Below are 22,353 nucleotides of genomic sequence, written 5' to 3'. Positions count from 1 at the left end.
AAAAGTAAAGTTAATAAATAAATAAAATATATTTGGAGCTAAATGTGATCTATCTAGGGCATTTGCAGATTTTTTAACTTGCTATCACATATGAACAACCTCATATAAAACATAAGCTGAGGTAGAAAGACAACACTGGCTTGCTGTAGTTCAGTGTTACTGAGATTTAGGGTGTGAACCATATTGTCAATTTGTGACTGATTAAAATTGGCCTTGAAGTGTAAAAAATAGCTGTGAAAGAGATGGCAGCTTCTGTAAGTGTGTCTTTGATCATCAACTACAAACTCCTCATAGAGCTTTGACTCTGTCTTCTGATGAATCACTTAACTAATAAATAGTAAAAATGATAGAAAACTCTGGGTGAAAATAAAAATGACTTTTATTTTTCCTCTCCCTCCTCTGGTCCCTTTCTCTACTGTGGCAGTAGTCCCATATTATGCTAAAGGTCCACAATGTTGCGAGCCAAGTCAGTGCAATAGAGGCAAGTCCTCCTGTAAATCAGTTGTGCTGAAGACGAAGAAGTTGATCCACTTTGTTTTCTTGTTTTTTTTTTGTTTTTTTTTGACTGTGCCTCAGGAATAAATCCAAAAGGACAGATTTTCAAATATAGTCAGTATTGTTACACAGTTTTGATCATGGTCACATCTTGTCTTCCATGATCATTTGAACAATATTCACATGGGTAACATTTGGTGAGTACCCGAGGATAGTTTCTTCATCCAAGCCCACTCTTGTTTTAGTTCCTAAGGACTCGACGTATGCTTCTTCCTCAAACCGTGCTCTCCATCACCCACTCGGAGCTCTCAGAGGAGGGCTTCTCATCCTCACTATCATCACACGGCAGTAACATGCCGTTAACAGACAGACTGCGCTTAGTCCAGATGTTGCTGATCCTCCTTGGCTGGCTGCTGCGACACTGTCCTGCACCGACATGACCCATGTCAAAAGAATGGCTCCGTTTGGGCTTTCCCTCTTGGGGAAACCCTAGAAGTCGTCCCAACATGGTTGTGGACTCCGCCCTCCCAAGGAGAGGCTCTTTATCAGATGGTGGTGCTACAGCCACTGTTGTCATGGTATTAGGAGTGCTTGAAGGGCCTTCAGTCCCTTGGGTGTCCTTGGTTACCCCTCGCAGCTCCATTGAAGTGATTGTTCCTATAAGATGGTCCAAGTTTTGTCGTGCTTTGGTGCTATGCACGTGCCTCCTGAACTTGTTGCCCGGCAGGGTGCTGCATTCGCTGCTCTGAACACTGTAACGACCAGTAGCTCCTCGCCCTGTTTGGCTGTCTAAAGAGTTGGAGGAAGAGGAGGAAGAAGAGAGGCTACTTTGGAGAGATCCACACTTGAACTCAACCATTTCCTCACGCATGACCACCACTGTGGATTTTACTTGAGGTGGGGCACCATTGAACCTGTTCACCCCTCCATTGGTCTGCGAGTATGTGTTACTGACATTGGGTAGTTTATTTGTTGGAATCCCGTTGGTGACTTTGTAGCGGACCATAAGGATAATAATAAATACCAGCAATGTGGCTACAATGATACCACCAATGACCAGAATCATGGTGCTGCCTAGGAAGCCACTGTGAAGAGACTGGCACTGTGGGTAGTCATCTCGGGTCACAAACTGGACACAGCCGACAATGTTGGTGGCAGTGAGTGTTGTGGCAGTGTCATCCCAAATGGCCAAGACACACAGGTCATACTGCATCCCTGACACAAGATTTGTGACGACAAAGGCCCTATCTGTCCTGGGGATCATCCTGAAACAGAAAAGAAACAAGTATTACTTAATTAAAGAAGTCTTTCCATTGGACATGGAAACAAATTCCAAAGTGTTAAGACCAAATAAATGAGTCTAAAATGCTAGAACATACCAAAAAGAAATTTAGAAAGAAGCATGATAAAAAAGCTATTTATATGCAAAAAATAATTTATAAATATTACTTCATTGCTCTCAGTGTTTCACATTTGATATGCATGAGTTGAAAAGTAATGAGACAAGTCTTAAATGGACACTTTTCATAATATTGTTTTAGTGTAATGTAATGTCTTGTGCAATCCATTAAACATTTATTGAGGTGTTTCAAATCAGGCTGTTAGCATGGCAGAGATGTTCAATTTCAAAATGCATTTAGACGCAGTTACTCATATTACATATTAAAAATTCTTGAATACTGAGATGGACTTTAAATAAGAAATATCAATCCACGTTGTTGCTTCGATGAAAGCAGGTTTTTAACCCTTGTGCTATCCTAGGCACTTTAACATTGGGAGTTGGGTCATCTAGACCCACTAGACAGTGCTCTGAACCTTTTTTCTTCAATGATTTGTGATCTTCACTGGTGTCCATGGATTACATGAAATCTTTCCACCTTTATCCACCTTTGTCATGGTAGGGAGAACACGACACTGTAAGGGGGGGTCATCTAAGACAGCACAAGGGATAAAGGCTTTTATGAATCTGGCTTTGGGGGCAACCATGGTACAGAGGTAGAGCGGACAACCTCTGACCAGTTTCAACCTTGACCGCCCATGTGTTGAGTTGTTCTTGGTCAATACACTGAACCCATATTGCTTCGGGTGGCTATAGGTTGGCAACAGTGTTAGGTCTGGTTTATCCTGTATAATCAAGATGTCATTCACGTAAAAAATAAACACTGGAGAAAATCGCATCGCTTGAAAAGTATATACGCCACTCTTTATCACAGTTAGTCACAAGCAAACCAGCCCAATTAGTATAAACCAGACTGTGCGATTGTGGATCCGACTGATGCAATTGCTGATCGCTGTAAAGTATAAACTGGCCTTTCGGTAGAGGACTCGCCATCAGTGTCTAGGTGAAGGGGACTGTTACTGTAATACTGCGTTTACACCAGGCTCTGAAATGACGGGTGACCACTTTAAATGAGAAGTCTATGTAAACGCACATATATGCAGATTTTGGGCATCTGCATACAATATTCTCACTTTAGCATTGCTGCCCAAGTTTGTAGGTCCAAATTTGGGCTCTTCGTACAAAACAAAAGCATCCATCATAAGTTGAACAGTTGAACTTTGACCATTTAAGGACTTGTATTTGGAAGTGACGTATGGGTAGCGTCCTTTTCAAAACGTAGACATTCTATCTGTTTGAAAGTTGGTCATAAAGTTAATCATAAGTTGATCAAATTCCAGCTACAATTATATGACACTAAGACTTCTATTTATCGGAATAGAGCTCTGAAAGGAAAAAGCCTGAAGCAAGATTCACTAGAATTGCACCACTTTGACATTTTGCACCAAGCCTCTTCTTCTACTGTATGTGTCTGAGTATCGGGTCGCGACAGTCCAGTGTGAACATCATATGCAGAAAACACATTCAAGAACCTGAGGTCAGTGCATTCTTGAGACATGCTCTGTGTGTACGTAGCATAAAGCGCTTCGGGTCTTCAAGGAAGGTAGCAAAGCGCTGTGTACTCTGAGTATAAAATATTTACCATATTGATATAACAACTGCCGGGAAAGATTTAATTTTTTGATACCAAGCTTTGCATTGTCTTAGTAGTAGTGATAAAATAAAGAACCTTAGACCTCCTGCAAAAATAAATAAATGTTGATGATTCATAGTTGTTGGCCAGCATTAGGAGGTCAAATGTGGCATTCTTTCCAGCATTATATTTCCAAAAGATGGTGTTGTTGTAGCCATCATATTAAACAAATACACCAAATATCTTGAACCATGGCTGAACGGAAATCTGATGAGCAGTATGCACAAGCCAGAAACATATGTTTATTTAAAAAATAAATAAATAAATTTACCCAAGAGGAAAGTGGGTGTACATTATTGTTTAGCATGCAGGCTGTGATGTTAATGTAATTTGGAGTTTAACTAATGTTATCTTGGTTAATGGAGGCCCAGCGAGCTCAAACAAGCTCATTTGGAATTGCATATTAGATGGTATTCACAAAAACATTTGCTGGAAATATTATTTGTTCTTCATTATGCTAACTTAAATCTGATTACATATGCATTGCAGAAACTATTTATATGTGATAAAGTGTTTGCTAAATTACTAGAATGTGTCTGGGAGTGCTTAGCCATACTGGCATAGTTGGCTATAAATAGCCTGCTTTTGCATTCCTCCATTGTTGGCTTGGAGTATCCCAGAGCATCCAAAGCTTTGATCCTTCTGGAGTGCCCAAGCCAAGGGGCTCAGGCACCAGTAGGGCTGTTTCATTATTAATCCTTAATTGGCTTTTTCCAGACCCAGGAACAGGCTGTGCTTGCTCACATGTCCAACAAAAGTCATGCAATCACTTGCTGCCCCACTTGCCGCTAATTGATTTTTAATCATGCCCTTCCATGAGTGCAGGCTTTGGGAAACTGAGCACGTGCAGGCAATAGAATCATTTAGGTATTATTTTATTAAATGTTTTGTCTTTGTGGGTCATTTTCCTTTCAGATGCCAACAAGTCTTGTGTTATGAACAGAACAGATGTAAGCATAGGGTAGAAAAGAAATTTTTGGGATGTCATACTTACCTGAACGATTTTTTACTTACAGACCTAAACAGAGCAGCACAAGAAGAGAAGCCATTTATAGCAACATATAAATGTAAAAAACCCCAACTGGGGAGGACTTAGCAGTTTGATTTATCAAACTTTCTGAATGGAAAACTATTTAATAAAAGAAAATCTGTACATGTTTAATGTGTAATCTGTAAGGCCCTGCAATGGCCTGGCGACCAGGGGGTACCCTGCCCAGCCCCATGACCCTAAAAGGGATTAAATGTGTTCTGAAGATGGATGGATGATGGTTTAATATGTAAGATTATGGAAAAATTATATTAAAACTAATATAAAAGACAATTTTCATGGTCGTGTCTCATTTAAAGTAGTTAAAGTATAACTTTGTATTTCTTTGTAATAGAGATCACATTTTAGGTGACCAATTTAGTTGTTTATGGCACAGTTGTTGCTGAGAAAATTTTGAATTAGCACTTCATGTCATAAAAAAGATAAACTTCACAACAAAGTTTAAAACCCTCAATTTTTGTGTATATGAGGTTAAATTAAAACCAAAGATAACAGTAATTGTAGTTCTTGCTTGAGCTTGTCTTCTGGGATTTTGACAACAGGTTAGCTGTGGATGCTTAGATTTACAAGAGAATTTACCAGGGTGTTTCCACAACCCTCCCTTTTGCCTACTATAGTCACAGGGAGCAATTGAATCGGTTAGTTCAAAAGGAGCCCAAGTCCACATTTTTTTCAAAATAGAGATATTACGTGTTCTATGGTCTTCAAGGGAAAAGCTATAAGATTATGTGCAGAAAAAATTCCAAGTCTGTTGTAATGTATTGACTATGCTTGACATTTAAAGTGCATTAAGTGCAAAATTCCTGGACTTGGGCCTCTCTTGCATGGGTTTATCCCATAGATGGCAGCACTAGTTACCCAATATGGCAGCGCCCCTGTTTAATTCAAGAAGGGCCCAAGTCCAGAGACTTTAGTTTGCTAGTCCTCTGAAATGATAAAAGTGAGGTGCTTCATATTATAGCATTTATAAGCTATGAACTGGTGCTAAATCTGGATATAGTATGAAATCATTTGGTGTAGCCTCCCTTTATGCTTTGGAATTACAGTCATTTCCTGGGAAAACAAACCTCTTGGGCTTGGGCCCCTTTTGAACTAACCGATTCAATTTGTTACCTGCCAAGTAGCGACAACTGCATAGTGGAAAAAACTGGCAATAAATCGTCTCCAAAAAACCCAACTTTTCAATCAAAAAAATGTGTTTTCATGGTTTTTTACATCAACCATTGGTTTTTGAGGTGCTGTGCATCTCTTTACAGTCATCAGAGAGAATTCAAAACACAAAAAAGACTGAAACGTAAGTCTTAAAATTAAATACATTTTGCAGACACATAAAACTAGTGGTAGGTCGACCAGAAATTTGTCTCAATTCGGATGCCGACTGGATGAACAGAGAAACGTGGTTTTAATTTAAATAACTAAATAACTGAAGCAAAGCAGACATTGCCAAAAGATATGAGTACCCAACCATATAATATATATAATAATATTGTTACCAATCCAAAAAATATATAGTTTCACCACTAAGAAAAGGGAAAGTGTTAAAATTGAATGAGATTCAGTCATTGTCTGGCAACAATGACAATAATATAATATTTTTGAAAGACTTTCAGCAAAAAGGAAAACAATTTGGATATGTTTAGCCACCTTTGCACTTAATAGAAGTGTAGGTGAGTCATCTAATGTTTCTGTTGCAGTGCAGAAGAAAATGGTTCTGAAAATTCATATTGTCCTCTCTGAAAACCTGGCACAGGTTGTGCATGCAACAAAATCAGATAAACACTTCATTATTGCATTTTCAGGGATGGAAGTTGAAGCAGCAATGAAAGAAGTAATATATTTCTTCATTACAACATATTTTTTTTAATCTCAGCTTTTGAGCTAATAACCTTTTTTCCTAGTTGTCTCAATATTCTGATTCATCTTTGAGGTGAGCAGCCATTGTGGATCATGTGCAGTAGCTGTATCCAAGGTGCTGCTGTTGTGGTAGCAGCAGCTTTGTAGTACTATAATGTTGCATTGTGGGGCATTTTATTAGAAAAATATTGAATCATATAAGATTTCTGTATCAGTTTTCAGGACTTTCCAAAACTGACACAAAACAGCTGTTTTAAATGAACGTATCCATTTCATAACAGTGGGATGCCGAAAAAACGGCATCTGCAGCATAATCAAGTGCAATCATTTTTCCAGGAGGATATGTTTAAGAGTATCTTTAGGGGACAGAAGAAACCAAGAAGGGTTCATTATTATGTAAAACAAACAAATATATGTGCTAGAGACTTGCGTTCTGTTTTTTAGGCAAATGAAAAGGAAATGGTTGGTTTCTCCTCATACTTTAATTCATCCAAAAAGATTCATTAATACATACGAGAACCTTTGTCTTTGTGATTCCACCCACATATCTTGGTTGAACATTCTTCTTTGGCTTATTTGAAATAATAAATTGATTTCACGGGGCCCAAAGGTCTACTGCTGCAGTCGCCAAGCTCACACTTGTATGGAGTTGAGCAGCTTAAGAGGAACACATTGAAATGAGGTTTATAATCCTTTTATTTTTTATTTGTAGGATTTTTAGTAATGGTTATGGGCAATGATGTGTTTGAAGGTTACTCTTCTATAAATAAAACTTTGCATCTCCATCAAATGTCAACTTTAACAAAAAAAAAAACACATTTCAGGAGAATTGAGGCATAATCTCTTTGTCTTTATGTAATATGTTAGATAGAAGCTCTTATTGCTCATTGCTTTAGCCTGACAGGTGTATAAAAACACTTTACAATGCTTACCTATAGATGAGGACTTCATCATCAGAGCAGTTGTATTGAAGCTGATACATTTTCACCTTGGGAGTCGATTTGCTGACAATCCACTTTACAAGGGCTGACACGGCAGTCACTTCTGATACAGACACAGCTTTTTCGGGAAGGAGTTTAGGCTCCCCCCTGCTAATCTTGGTGGAGCTTGTGATGTCTGAAAGTCCTGACTTGGACTGTGTGGTACGATTTGTACCATTCGCCACGTGGGGGAGCTGAATGATTGATAGCTCAATGGAGGCTGTAGATTCTCCAGCAGCATTAGCAGCGATGCAAGTAAATGTGCCGTAGTCCTTGGATGTGGTGACTGTTATATCCAGGGTTCCATTGTCGTAAACAGTAGCTCTGGATGAGTTGCTGATCAACCGGTCATCAGGAGCAACCCAGTGTACGGTCGGCATTGGATCTCCTATAGCTTTGCAGCGCAAGCTAGCTGTTTGGCCTTCCAGTACTAGCAACTTGTGTGTATGTTGTGTGATTAATGGCGGCTCGCACACAAACTCTTCCTCACGAACAGACCAAAAATAACGGCCTTTCAGATTGGTGGGAGAAGCACAAGTTTCCATGTCGTCCTCACGGTCCAGCCTCCGTAGCCAAAGTACCTCACAGTTGCAGTGCAATGGGTTTCCACCTAAGCTGAGAGAAAGTGGGGGTGCATAAGGAGTGCTCATGATCATACTGCTCTGAGAGCGGGCAAAGATGGGATCTGGAGGGAGCTTCTGAAGGCGATTGGAGGTCAGGTCCAATCGAGCAAGCTTTTCTAGGTCTGTGAAAGTACCTTCAGCGATGAAGGAGATGAGGTTATGGTCCAGACTCATTTGATGTAGGTTAACCATTTTGCGAACGGCTTCCCAAGGCACACTGCGTAAGTTGTTGTATGACAAATCCAAATCCTCTAATGTCAATAATAAGTCATCAAAAGCTGTTTTTGAGATTCGACCCAGCTGATTGTTGTTTAGGATCAGGTGCTGCAGGTTTATCAGTCCTCTGAGGTCGTCTGGTCCCAGTTCAGTTAACCTGTTACTGTCCAGATGCAGGGATCTTAATGTCTCTAGGTCAATGAAGGAAAAAGGCTGAATGGTGCTGATAGTGTTTCTGGATAAAGTTAGATCCACAAGACCTGTCATGTTGGCAAAGTCTTGGGTGGTGATTTTGAGGATGAAGTTGCCGCCCAGCCGCAGCTCAACAGTTCGCCGATCGATGTCGGGGGGAACAAACAGAAGTCCTTTGGCAGGGCACAGGGTTCCCAGAGATTCTGAGAGGTTCTGGCAGACGCAGTACTTGGGACATGCATGGACCACCACAGCTGCAGTTCCCAGGAGCAGGAGGCAGATGACCACCTTGTCCATGGTACCTCAAATAAAGGGGAACCTGAAAGATAATTCAAAAAAATCTTTTGTTAGTCATAATCGCACGTGAAATACAAATTGAACGTTTTATAGCCTAATTCAAAAGATACTGTAAAGATACTTTAAAACTGTTTTAAAAGTGTTCTGACTCTTTTACAGTCAGCATCTATTATTTTGCAGCACTTTGGCTCCTTGTGTGCATTTTGAAAGGATGTTGCTGACTTGTGTGGTCGATGTGTTTAATTTGTGTTTAACTGTGAGAGCACATGTGAGACGTAATACATCATAACACAAGATGAAACTCAAATTATAGTAAATTTCTTTTGCACTTTGTGCCGTTGTAAATTTCTATTTCTATATTTCAATGAGAATAAATACTGTGCATGTACTGCATATAACTTTACTAAATATAAATGGTGTTCATGTTGACTTCCATATTGTCCATACTATGAGGCGCATTCAAAAGCCTACAATTTTTCTCAAATAAACGACAGTGCTCATAATCCGGAGTGCATCATATACACAATCTTCTGGTTGTGTTTACTGATGCTGAAGCAGTTTTGTGAGAGGTCCGTGACACTGTCATACTATTAGTCTGTTTTTTTATACGAGTTGCAAACAGGGTTGGGTGTTATTGTGAATTCCCCATGTTTTTGATTGACTTATCGCATGAGTTAGTTTGTGTTAATTTGCATAATTAGGATTTAATGGGAACAGTGCAATTGTGAAATTGTGTTTTTTTTATTTTTTTTTACGTTTCTAGAATTTTGTGCATATGTGTAATGAATTTACAGCTCAGGTGACTTGTTTAATCTACATGAGTCTGTTTTGAACATGTTGCATGTTAGTTTTAGTGAATGCGTTTGTTTCAGTCAGTTTTTTTATGTGTTGCAGCTACAGGTGTTGTGAATACGCTAACTTTGCTAACGTGTAGCGTGTTACTAACAGTTGTAGAACTACTGTTAATGCAGTTAATGCAATTTGACTGACGGACTTTTCCTCTGATCCTTTTTTCCCTTAATGTGCCCTATAGTTTGTTATATGACATGCATTCAAAAACAGCTCATTCATTAATAATAATAATCCAGTGCGCCCTATGGGGTGAACGATATGGTACACACACATGCAAGCACACTAAATTAATGACATACTTTTTAACTGATCAAGCAAATGAGGATTTTAAAACTTATTAAGTATGTGAATAACACTCTGCATGATAGAACTGACCCCACAGTGTGTGTTGAAGGTCTATGCTTACATTGTGTAATGTTAATGCAACTGCCTTTTATTGTTGTATTTGACTCGCCCCTTTGCTTCACTGCGCAATTAGCAAAAGCAAAGCAGCACAATAATGAGTTTATCAGCGTCACACATACGTTCACCAGAATCGACAATATTAGCACGCCTCCGTGAACGTCTTACCCGCCGTCACACCTGGCTGACTCTTCTCAATGAATATTCATCCTTGACTTCATCCTGGAAATTTAAACCTTCCAGAAATTTGTTTTAATAATTCATAATTAATCAATTTCACAAACAATCTTGCTAATGAGAAGCTGTGCTCTGCCTTTTTCATGGTTCTGTCCTAAATCATGAGAGGGATGCTGCTATTTTCTTTTCTCCTTCTTTATGTTTGAATTTAGTCTTGGCCATATGCTTGGGCATCTATTCATAAATATGTATGTGTTATGTGAAAAGTGAGTCTTTATGTTTAAGTTCTGCTTTGCACTTGCTCATATTTACTTGAGACAATAAATATTTATAACCTTGCTTATTTCTGGAACGGTGTGTAATGACGTAAACAGTTGCTGCACATTTCCTACGTTTATGATCACACAAAAAAGCAAGTGTAGCTGCCCTCACCAAGGGACTGAGGAACACTTAAAACCCAAAACGAAGCGAAAGAAGAAATGTAGTTAAAGGTAAAAAAAAAACCTATTGCAGCTTTAATAAATCTGCATTGTAATAAAAACAAAATGTATGCCTTTTTTCCTTTGCCCTATCAGATTATGTATTTCTATCATTCATTTCTAGTTTTCTGTACATAAATGATACATTTTCTTGACTTAAGTGAAATCTTTTCGGTCTTTCCATTTCTTCCTGGATGCAGTTCATTGACAGCAGTTTCTTATCAGCCATGTTCCAGTTTGTAATCACCTTAGTTTTACTTATCAGTTGTCCTTGTCGCTGTCTTTGTGTTCATGCTCCATTCTGCTTTTTCTGGTATACTGGCTTGGCAAAGCTTTGTTTTTTTCTTTTCTTTTCTTTTCAGTTATTCAATAAAAATATCATCTAATTTTCCATTCGGCTGCCTCCTCCTCACTCTGCACTTGAGTCCTCCACCACACAACACCCATTCTTGACAATATATCTCTGGAAGCTCGAGGGCTTCATGCAATGTCCTAGCTTTTCATGGAACTGCATAAAAAATATAAAAATTAATTTCCTGAACTGATGAACCCCATGCCCACATATTTGCTATTTCATAATTAAACTCTTCTCAGACCTATAAATGGAAGTTAGTATGTTAAATTGAAGCTGATGGGTAAAAAAATCCATTTCATGACAAAATACTGTAGCAATTATTATTTCATAGGTTTGAGGATGTCTAATGGGTAAAATGATGAAATATTAGTTTCTTTAAATTTCTGAGAGATGAAAACATCCTCGCTGATCATTACCGGACCGTTTCTCTCTGTCGTCGTGTTTCTAAAGTGTCACATTGGGATTCCATTTGCATTGTTGCAACTTTTTGTAAATCCAGATTCTTTCCACACCTAATAGACATTGTTGTGATCTTCCCAGCACTCTGAAGCTAATCCCCAGAAGGCTTGGTGGTGAGAGCTGTCAGCAGTGACAGGCAGTTTCTTTCATGGGCTTGTTTTAATGAACAGCATCCAGGAAACGTTACGCAAAAGCCCTGCAAACTCACAGAAGCTGACTTTTTTTTAACTTTGTCCTTAGATCTTACTAAAAAGAAACAAGCATGTAAGCATTTTTTAAACTGAAAGAACATCCAAAATGAAAGTAATCTCTACCAGATACAGTTAAAAAAAAGTTCTTTGTCATTCCTAGTTTTTAAAAGTTTTCCTGTCATGCTTCTGGGTGTATTTGAGGTTACAGGGCGGGGAAAAGTGGGTAAACAGGCAATAGATGTGACCTTTCAGCAATGTCAGAAGCTATTTGGAAAAAAACGAACCAGCTTTTAAATGTTGGCTTCAAAGTGCAGCACAAGTCATTCTGGTTTCTTCTGCTGCAACTCAGTTTGTCAAATCTTGGATGGATTAACAACCTTTAAAGACTAAACTTCACTTTTTCTTATGACTTTAAATTCTTCAAATATTTCAGCAAAGCAGCAGCTCATCATGAGTCTTCAGGATTTTTGGTATTTCCATGTCTTGTGCAAAATTCTCATCATTGGCAAAGGCTTTTTCTTGGATGCTGCATGATGTAGTTTGTGGTTCTTTGACATGAACATACAGATGCTGCTTATGGGTGAGGAGCTGACATTATCTGCAGTATATGGTTTCATTTTATGTTACTTCCACCAGTTTCTAACTCAAAAATTAGATCTTCATGAAGCTGTTGGTCACTCTTTATTATTAAGGACCAGAAAAAGTGAAAAAGGTACAAAGGATTAAGACCAAACAGACATCAACTGTGTGTAGAGCTAAAAAGACACAAAGAGACACACTCAGCCTGGCTGCAAAATATATTGTAATCGCAATGTTTCATTCTTCTTCTTTCTGCGCCTTTGAGTGAAAATTTGATCCCTGCTTCATGCTCGAGCACCCAATAAAATTTGCAAACACCTGGGGTGGAACCGGGAAAAAATTAATTTTAGGCCCCCCCAAAAAAAAACAAACAAAAAAACTGTGACATCATAATGGGCAAAAGCGTCCAAAAAAAATCAATGGGGTCAAAATCTCTTATGGAGCCAAAGTAAAACATATAAATACATAAAATACACTGACAAAACCAAAACACATATGTTAGGGATGTCCAAAGGAAGTTTTGAAATTATTATGGGATGGCCACATGACCTACAGCTTGGCAGCCATTTTGTGTTAAAGTGTGAGATTTGACGGTTTTCACGTTTTCCCTCAGTGTTGGAAAAAGAAACTTTTCCTTATGTGATCTTCATTATTGATGGGTGGTTTGCAGGATCTCTGCAGCCGTTGATGAAGACATCGGTATCGCTGCAGCTGTCCACCTCCCTCCTTTCTACCTCCACCAAAGACCAGATCTCTACGATTGTGTGATGCTTCCATCTGAGGAGGAGCACTTTTTGGCATTGTCAACGTTCTAATGCTAATATAACAGACTATTTTCATTCCTCTTTATTGTTCTATGTTGAAACACGATGCTTCATCTGCAGGAGGGGGCGTATGGAACACTGTGTACTTCCACATTGGTGTTGGGATGACAGGTTCATGACGTAATGTGACAAATGAACTTCAGGTTATGTGAATGAAAAGGAGAATAAAGGCTGCAGCGGTCCTCTGCACCCAAATGTGTCTCTGAGCTCCTTATTTTACAGATGAAATTCCGCTTTACTAAACCCCGGAAAGACGGCTACACTGACAATAATCTGATTTTGAGTCGCCAGAAGGTTCAGAATCTCTTTGGTTTTTTAAACCAATTTTTAATCCAGAAATAAAGCTTCACAAATGGCTCCACATACTTCATCTTTAAGCTAGGCTCCGATAAACGGAAAACTTTGGTGTTTTTTCTTCGTTAATGTATGAATTCGCAAATTTACAACTTAAAATCTCGTAAATTTATGAGTGTTATCTTGTAAATTTATGACGTAAAATCTTGTAATTTAACAGTTATGACTTTCTTTCTCTTAAATTTACGACTTAAAAGTTGTCATTTAAACAAATATTTTGTTTGGTAAGTGGCCCTAAAACTCTGTTGTAGTAAAAAAAATGTCCCACTCTATTTTTTTTAAAGCGTCCCAGTGGTCGTTTAATAATGATTACGCTGTTTTTTGGCCAAAATTACCAAACCTGCGTCATTTTCTTTGGGACATAGTTTCTGCAGAGTGGCAGTAGTTCATCAGAAATGTAGGTGAGTTGAGTTGTAGGCAGTACAGTTGGCAACCCCTGCCCCACTTCCCATTGCAGAGCAGAGCAGGGAGCTTGTGGCCCGCCCAGTCTATTTTCTACATCACAACTACAATCTTTGTTAAACTGCATTTTATGTTCTACTTCTGATTCACAACAAGTGAAATACTGAGAAATGCAATTTGGAGCTTAATTTCCTTTTTATATTTCCTTCATCATCTAAAAAGTGCATTAAAACATGGCAAAAACACCCAAAACACAGTTTTTATTGGAATGGATCTTTAAAATATGGCCTGAACTTAGGCATCCGTCACCTATTGTGAGATTTTTGTAGAAAAGATCATTTCACATCCACAAATCAACACCAGAGGAGACACAAACTGACTCCTGCATTCTATCTTTATATAGGACCTGTCTCACACTGAAGCTGTACTGTATCACCGCTCAGAGCTGTCAAAGCTTCTATCTCTCATTGTTATTTGAAGCCACCAGCTTGTTAAAGTAAAAAAAATGACTAGTAACTCCTCCCAAAGTGAAGCATCTACAATTTCCAACTTTGATTTATCTGATTGAACATCGTTTTAAAAACAAAATCTTTAACTCTTTATGCTGTTGAACAAAGTGAAGCCCTGGTTTAATATTTGTTTTCCAATCTGATGTACAATCTTAAAAGCATTTTCCATACATGTAAAATGCCAATTTATTCTATTTCACATGAGGCAGATACCACTTTGTTTTAAATACTTTCTGAAGTCAGTAAATGTATTCATTTTAGTGTAGCACGTCACAGACCAATGAAGTCCTCTACCTTCGCTCCTACGTGTTCCAGTTAGCATCAGTCATTATTTAGTTGTATGTCTTCATTTATCCAAGCGCATGAGCAACAGCACCATTGCACAATGCAATCTGTTATTAAATGATTGAATGTCCTCTAAAGTTGTGCACAGTAGGCTTCCTTATAAATAGTTTATGACTGGTTTGGTTTACGTTGATCAATGGCACTGTAGCCTCCTGTGTGATTTTATAGATTGCATTTGAAATTTACCAGCACACGCATAGATTTTATGAGGCAGACCTCTTGACATAAGGTCTACATGATGCTACAAGTAATGGCTTTGTCACGGGGTTTGATCAATGCTGCAGGTTCTTGGGTACCTGTAGAGGGTCGTAGAGAGGAGGGGCTGCATCTTAAGGGGAGCTAATGGGTCTTGCTGTTCTCTTGAGGCTTGTGCAGTCATCTTAAGAAACGTCAGGAAAATGGAACGTATAATTGACGTGTGTGTGGTAAGTGCATCATGAAGTATTTGTCAGGATATTGTAAGTCATATCAACTTATTACAAACAGGAGATGCTGTCGTATGGTGCCTTTTATGTCACACTCCAGGTGTTAGTACTGTGCGCACACTGGCACCTTACTGACTGCGCGTGCAAATGCTGCACATACTGGTTATGCAGATCTACAACTTTGATATTTTGTGCAGACCACATGAGTGTTCCATACAGGTTTGTTCACTTTCTGCCTGTAGACACCCGTAACAGCAGCTGTGACTAAGTGATAAAAAGTATGATGCCTGCTGGCATACTCTTTGATTGAAGCACTTAAACGACTGGTATGTATGTGTTGGTTTATGCTGTTTCAAGTATGACTTTATTGCCTTTGACGGTGTGAGGGTTCCACCTCATACAAATGAAAAGTAAACACATTTTGAGCGCCTACATCAGGCTATTCTTAAGCCTTTCAGAGTAAACCATATCCATATGTATAATATATTATCTTTGGCACAGTAAAGATGGAATTTTTCATGAAATAAGAGTTAATTTTTGCAAGTTCACTTTACGACCCGAAAGTAAGACAACTTGATCTCTGAGACACCGCCTTTTGCTCCTTGTGGATGCCGCCTATTTCCTGACGTGAAGCTAGAGCCTCGGCAGTGTGTCTGCGTTTCGCTCACAAAAACAAACAGCATCCAAACTTGGTGTGAGCTTTGCCTGAAACTTTTGATCCTGAATGTAGCAAAGTGCATTTAAAAGAACTAAATACATGATAATCAAAGGGAACATTAGACGTACTTTAAATGAAAAACTTTAAAAATTGTCTTTACTGCATGAACAGAGGCTTTGCCTTTGCAGAAAACTTACAGCCAGAGCGCATTAGGAATCATCCTGTTCTGACGGACAGTCAAATTCTATTAGACATAGGTCTTCAGGTGACTTCTGCCCAGATCAACAGCAGCAAACAGGAACCAGGACAGGCTGTCTATGAGCATCCTTAGAGTTTCTTTGTGATCTCAGAGCCTGTTGTTGTACCATATGGCAAATTACAAAAAGTATTTAGCAAAACTTCTGATCAAAAAACAAAATTTCACCTAAAGCTACCAAGTCATTTTTATATCTTTTATTCTGATACCCGTCAAAAGTGCAGATTGTAAAGGAATATAAAGAAGTGTTGCCTATTGTTTCCACCTGTGTCTATGTATTTAAGTCCTGTCCTTCCCCTCCTCCAGTGCTGCTCCGTATTATGCTCTTCCCCTGGTTCCCGTGTAGTTTTGTGTTTTCAGTTTTTCTGTCCTGCTCAGCAGTGGATTTTGTTTTTTTCTGGTTCAATATTACAGACTTTGCTCACCTGGAACCACCTGCCTCCTCCTCTCTGCACCTGGGTACTCCCCCAACCCCCACCGTAACAGAGACTATACAATACTTTGTCAATGAATGGTCTATTTTCAAACTTTTCATATCTAAGGCACACCGAACTATAAAGCTACAATCACATGTGTAACGCCTGTCCTTAAGTACATGTAAAGTGCTCAAGAATGAGCTTTTAGTGTCTTCAATGCGCGTTTTGCTCATGGTGTTCACACTGGATTGTCACTATGCAGTACTAGTGCAGTGTTTTTCAACCTTTTTTGAGCCACGGCACACTTTAACCCTGACAAAAATCCCGCGGCACACCAGCATCCAAAAAAAAAAAAAAAGCAGAAATTCATGGTCTGTATAGATCGACAGCCCCCCCCCCCCGCGCGCGCAATCTCACGTGGATTTTTGTGATAATTGTGGCAGAAAAAGCAGGAAGTTGCAGCTGTTTTTTTCTAAGAGATGAACCACCAGCTAAAGACGAGCTTTAGCTGGTATTTTTGTTAGAACTGAGCGACTTTATCAGCAGAATTAAGAACAAGGAAGTGAAGACTTTAAGCACTTCTGATTGGTCAAACTGATGACATGTGATTAAGCCTTCAAGAATGATTGGCGGAGACAGTTAAAGGGGCGGGACTTTTCCTTACACAGTTATAGCTGCAGCTAAATCGCGGCACCGTGATTCTTATCAAAATGTCTTTAATAGAATTATATAAACACAAAGAAAAAGTAATTTTAAGATCTTTTATATTCCTAACTACTCAGTTTTTTATCAGGGCCTGTTTGGATGAACAGAGAGCTGATTTCCTGGAGATGGAAAATGTTTTTAGATCAGTGAATGATTAATGAGGGCAATTTCTCCACGGCGCACTTGACCATCTCCCACGGCACACTAGTGTGCCGCGGCACACTGGTTGAAAAACACTGTACTAGTGAATGTCAGCCACCTGCAGTTGGAATAGGGTTAGTGCGAAATGTTAAAGTGGTACAAATCTGGTGAATTTTGCCTCAGGCTTTTTCTTTAAAAGCTTTATTCTGATACAGGAAAGACTTGGTGTCATAGAATTCTGGCTGGGCACAAACCACAATTATGAATTTCTGCTCCATGATCAATTTTCAAATGGTTGGCACTTTGGTGACTCGAAAATGGACACCATCTAAACGGCAGTTCCAAATTCCATCAGTACTCTAAACGGGAGTACTGATGTTAAGAAGTTAAAAAACAATGTTGATACTCCAACATTCATACAGCCGTATGAATAAAGAATAAAGGTTGATCGTATTTCCTAAGCATGTCCTGCAGGGGCTTCACCCACCCACATGGCAGGTCTTAAGAATGGGACTACATCAGGGGTTGGTAAACTACAGCCTGCAGGCCGGATCCAGTCCCCCTCCATGTTTGGTCCGGCCCACTGAACAATTTCAGAGATGCATGATTTTTTTTTCTTTCTTCAATCTGGCCATGGGATCGAGACCCACACAGAATGTGAGGTTTTATCCACCCTTCTACAGTCTCTGTCCCAGTCTGAAACCCTCTAAAAGTCCCTGTTAAATAGAACAGAAGACAGTGTTCCCTTTCTACATTGCAGTTAATCTTTTGTGGTTCATTCTTTTAGAGCGATTATGCAGCTTTTTTTTTTCTTTTCCAAACTGTACACCCTGTTCTGTGTCCTGATTGGCTGGAGAGCTTGTCAATCAATCTTCTCTGTGAAGTGTCTCCTGTACAGAAACGCACAGCTCTTCGGATCTACATAAATCTTTGATTGCAAACAGATCTTTGTTTTTATTTTATAATCCTGGAATTAATTTCCATGAAGGTTTGAACTTTGAGAGTTTAAATAAGAGAGAAGGAGAGGAGTTTTACTGCCATCAAACATCTGTAATCCTACTCTGTGGATTTCATTGATCACAGGTTATTTTAAGAATAATCGAGGGAACACTGTACTGTTGAGTAGGTAATGCAGATATTTGCCCACCTGCAGCAGAAGCACTATACAACTCTGTTAGGGTACCAATGTGCTTCACAATGAAAGAACAACGAAAGAAGCTAAAAATTAGACACATCAGAGAAGAAACAAGTTATGTGGCCCTCACAAGAAAAGGTTTGATGACCCCTACTCTAGCATCCGTTTGTTTTTCATACTTCCGATCAATCTAACACTGCATGAACGCAGCGTTTCTCTAATTTTGCGTTTCACACAAGGTACATCAAAAAGTGCAAAATGAAAACAAAAGCCACCGTTTTGAAATGAAAACTCAAAAATGATCTGTTGGAAAATATGTTTTTCAACCAAATGTTGGACAAAAAGTGAAATAGACTTAAAAAATAATTTAATTTACTAGTAATCAAATCCATAAAAGTAATATGAATTTGACAAAATTTTTACTTGAATTTCAGCTCTCTGTTGACATGTTAATTCAATTTTAAAGATTCTCCCTGACTTACAGAGTTTTTTCAGCTCTGTGGATCCATTTGAACTTTTCCTTACCAGGGAACATATTAGCTGCAGTTTCATGGGACAAGACTTTAAAGGCTACATGGTATGTTGTCTAATGAGATTGAATTTGAGAAAATAATAAAACAAATGATGTCTCTCAAGTATCCAGTTTGCTTGAATATGTTGCTTTATCAGCAATGTTGTTTTTGAAAAAACTGGATTTGCTATTTTTTGTGTGTGTTTAAATTATTCTATTTTTTAGGCTTCAAGCCAGTGAGGTTTAAAATATAACTCAGTAATAATAGTAAACTCTATTCCATTTCATTTTTGTTCCATGACTGCGACTGGCCTTGTTGTGTGTTTTTGTTAGCCATCTGAATGAAACAATACCTCAAGTGACAACAGGTGGACATAATCACAATGGTTAAATCTTGATCAAAACATTCAAATGTCATCCGTAAAGAAATATACAAGTTTAAATAAGGTGTACGGGTAAGTAGTAAAGCATGACCACATCATTGGAAATATCTGAGATCCAAATTATCTATAAACCTTCTTGAGACTTTTTTATCCAAACGTTAGCATAATTACTGTATTTTCTGCACTATAAGGTGCACAGGTGCACCTTAAAGCCATATTTAAAAAAAAAAAGTAAAACAACTCTGCTTTTTAATCCAGAGCAGTTTATATGTGGATTATTTCTGCTGCAAACAAGGTTGGATGTTGTTAATATGCTAACGCGGCTAATGTGTAGCGGTGTTGGCCTGGCTTTCCCAGTGTTACCAGCATAGGCACAGCAAAGAAGGTTTTAGTGGTATCAGTCTGATTTTATTTTATTTTTTACATGTTGCAAACAAGTTTGGGAGTTAATGACATTGTGAACATGCTAACAGGACTAACATGGCTTACTTTTAGCGTGTTACAAACGTGTTGTAGAGTTTCAGTGGAAGTAGTTAATAAAGTCTGACTGACAGTCTTCTCTTTTTTTTTTTTGTTTTTTGTTTTATTTATTTATTTGCATTTTGTGTTTTAAGTATATATATATATATATATATATATATATATATATACATATATTCTTTTTATTAAAGGGGAGGGAAAGGGGGGAAGTATGTGTGTGTGGGGGGGTAGAAGAAAAAGAAATAAAGAGGGAGGGTGAGAAGGGAGGGGCTACAAGTGATGAGTTGCTAATTTGAATAAGTTATGATTTTAAGCTGTAAAACATTAATGCTGGTTCTGCAGAAAGACAAATATTACATCCAAACGTGAAATTCTGTCCATGAATACACTGTGGGTTAGGGGGAGGGATAAAGCAGACAGGGAGCTGTGTATACGTGCTCGTGGGTACACGTGCACGCTGCCAAAGTGAACCATGTGATCAAAAGGGGAAGCAGATCCTCCCCAGCCAGACCAGGAGAGAGGGGGAGACCCCCGGACCAAGAATGTCCCCAGCGACCGGACCCACGCAGCCCGAGCGGGGGGGAGGGGACTGCCACCCACCCAGGCATAGGCAAGCCCAGCGTCAGGACCCCCAAGCCACAGGACAGGTGCGCTCCGCCGTACCGGGCGGCAGCCGTTGGGGCCACCGGGCGCTGGACACTGAGACGCAGGCCAAGGACGATCCAGGGCCCAGAGGACCCGTGAGCAACAGACTCGCTTAATATGGCTACGTTCACACCACAGACTGAAATGACCCAATTCCGATTTTTTTTGCCCCTATGCGACCTGTATCTGATCTTTTCATGACAGTCTGAACGACACAAATCAGATCTTTTCAAATGCGACCCAGGCCACTTGGGTATGTGGTCCTGAATCCGATACGTATCCGATCTTTTCAAATGCGACCGCTGTCTGAACGGCCAGGCAACATGAATCCGACCCGTACGTCATCAATACGCTACAAACGTTATCATTCTTCGGAGACTTCCGGTTCCGGGTTACGGGCAGGGCGCGTGGCGTGCCTCTCTGCGAATACAGTAAACCCTTGTTTTTCGCGGGGGTTACGTTCCAGAAAGAACCCGTGATAGGCAAAATCCGTGAAGTAGAAACCTCTATTTTTTTTTTTAAACAATTATTATACAATTAAATCCTCTATTATACATAGAAAAGAAAGAACAAACCATTTTACAGGCTCAAGCATTTGTTTCACAAATCAAATTACTTTAAAAACGTTTTTTTTCAACAAATAACTTCTGTACTATCAAATAATAATTTGAATCATCGATGTAAACAGAAGGCTTCAAATCGCGGAGATTAGCCCCGCCCACCGCGACCCGAGAGTAATTGAATTAAACGGGAGAAAATTTAAAATGATCATGAAAAAATACAAAGTACAAACGGACAAATAGTGGCTCAGGTGTATTTTAATGCTCTTCAGTCTGAGAAGCTGCAGTGTTTTCTCCTTCTCAAGCCCGCGGTGCAGCTGTGTGTTTGTTCGGGAGAAGAACATAGTGATTGACAGTTGGTGTTGCTCTTTTTCTATGGGTTTTAGAGAAACTTGAAATTGCAAGATGATTTGCATGTACGTAATTTGGAAAGCTGATTTACATACTTGTACATATTAAACTGCAACATTATTGACGCACAGGTAGAGAAGAAGCGGAGTGACTTTTTTAGCCAATCAGAATGCAGAACACAATGCACGATGCAAATCCGTGAAGTAGCGAAACCGTGAAAAGTAAACCGCGTTATAGCAAGGGATCACTGTACAACTATCTTCAAATTACTTAAAAGGTTGATTTTCCCCAAAAAAGAAAGCTGATCATGCCCCCGAAGAAACCCCAGGAATACGAAGACCTCAAAAAGACTCTTGACATTATTCAAGAAACGCTGAAAAGTTTTATGGAACAAGTGTCGGCTAAGCTAACGCCACTTTGGGAAATGATGGAAGAGTTCCGAAGATTTCGGGCTTCAAACGAGCAGCGAGAAAACCGGGTCGAGATTCTGGAGAAAAGACTGGACGATGTGGAACAGCAAGTAAGGATGAATAATGTCATTCTCACTGGAGTACCATTCAAGCCTCGAGCAAAGCTGAATGCAGGAGCAAGCACTGCTAATGCTAGCGCTAGCGTAGCTGGCAGTGCTAATACGGAGGTCGGTGGAGAGTCTCTGGAGCAGCAAATACATTCATTTCTCACATCTAAAGGGATTTCCCTGGATCTCAATACCATCGAGACCTGCCACCTGCTCCCCAGGAGAAAGGAGACGGATAAACCAGCGATCCTCATCAGGTTTGTGAATCACAAACACAAGCTAGCTTTGATGAATCAAACGAAGAATCTGAAAGGTTCGGCTGTTTATCTGAACGACCATCTGACCAGAAGGAATGCTGAAATCTCAAAACATGCACGGCTTCTCAGGAAGCGTAAGCAGATTGAGAACACTTGGGTTAAAGGCTGCAGGATCTACGTCAAACCACTCGGTCCACCGGACCGGTCCAAGGTTGTGGTTGTGAACACCATGAAAGACTTTGAAAAGT

At 39.3% G+C, this 22,353-nt stretch overlaps 1 protein-coding gene across 1 annotated transcript in view; it reads right to left on the bottom strand.

Moving 5' to 3' along the window:
* Positions 1 to 530: 530 nt before the first annotated feature.
* Positions 531 to 22,353, bottom strand: part of LOC101169650 (leucine-rich repeat and fibronectin type-III domain-containing protein 2) — a 194,776-nt gene continuing 172,953 nt past the window's right edge. Inside the window, exons 4-5 of the mRNA XM_004082825.4 lie at positions 7,362 to 8,759; positions 531 to 1,760 (exon numbers count right to left, since the gene is read on the bottom strand). Coding sequence (XP_004082873.1) covers positions 770 to 1,760; positions 7,362 to 8,737 — 2,367 coding nt within the window. The 5' untranslated portion in view covers positions 8,738 to 8,759 and the 3' untranslated portion in view covers positions 531 to 769. The remainder of the gene's footprint in view (positions 1,761 to 7,361; positions 8,760 to 22,353) is intronic.

This window comes from Oryzias latipes, chromosome 22 (assembly GCF_002234675.1).
Source record: "Oryzias latipes chromosome 22, ASM223467v1".
Taxonomy (NCBI): Eukaryota; Metazoa; Chordata; class Actinopteri; order Beloniformes; family Adrianichthyidae; genus Oryzias; species Oryzias latipes.
Note: the sequence above shows the minus strand (reverse complement) of the source record. Positions and strands in the feature narration are given on the sequence as shown.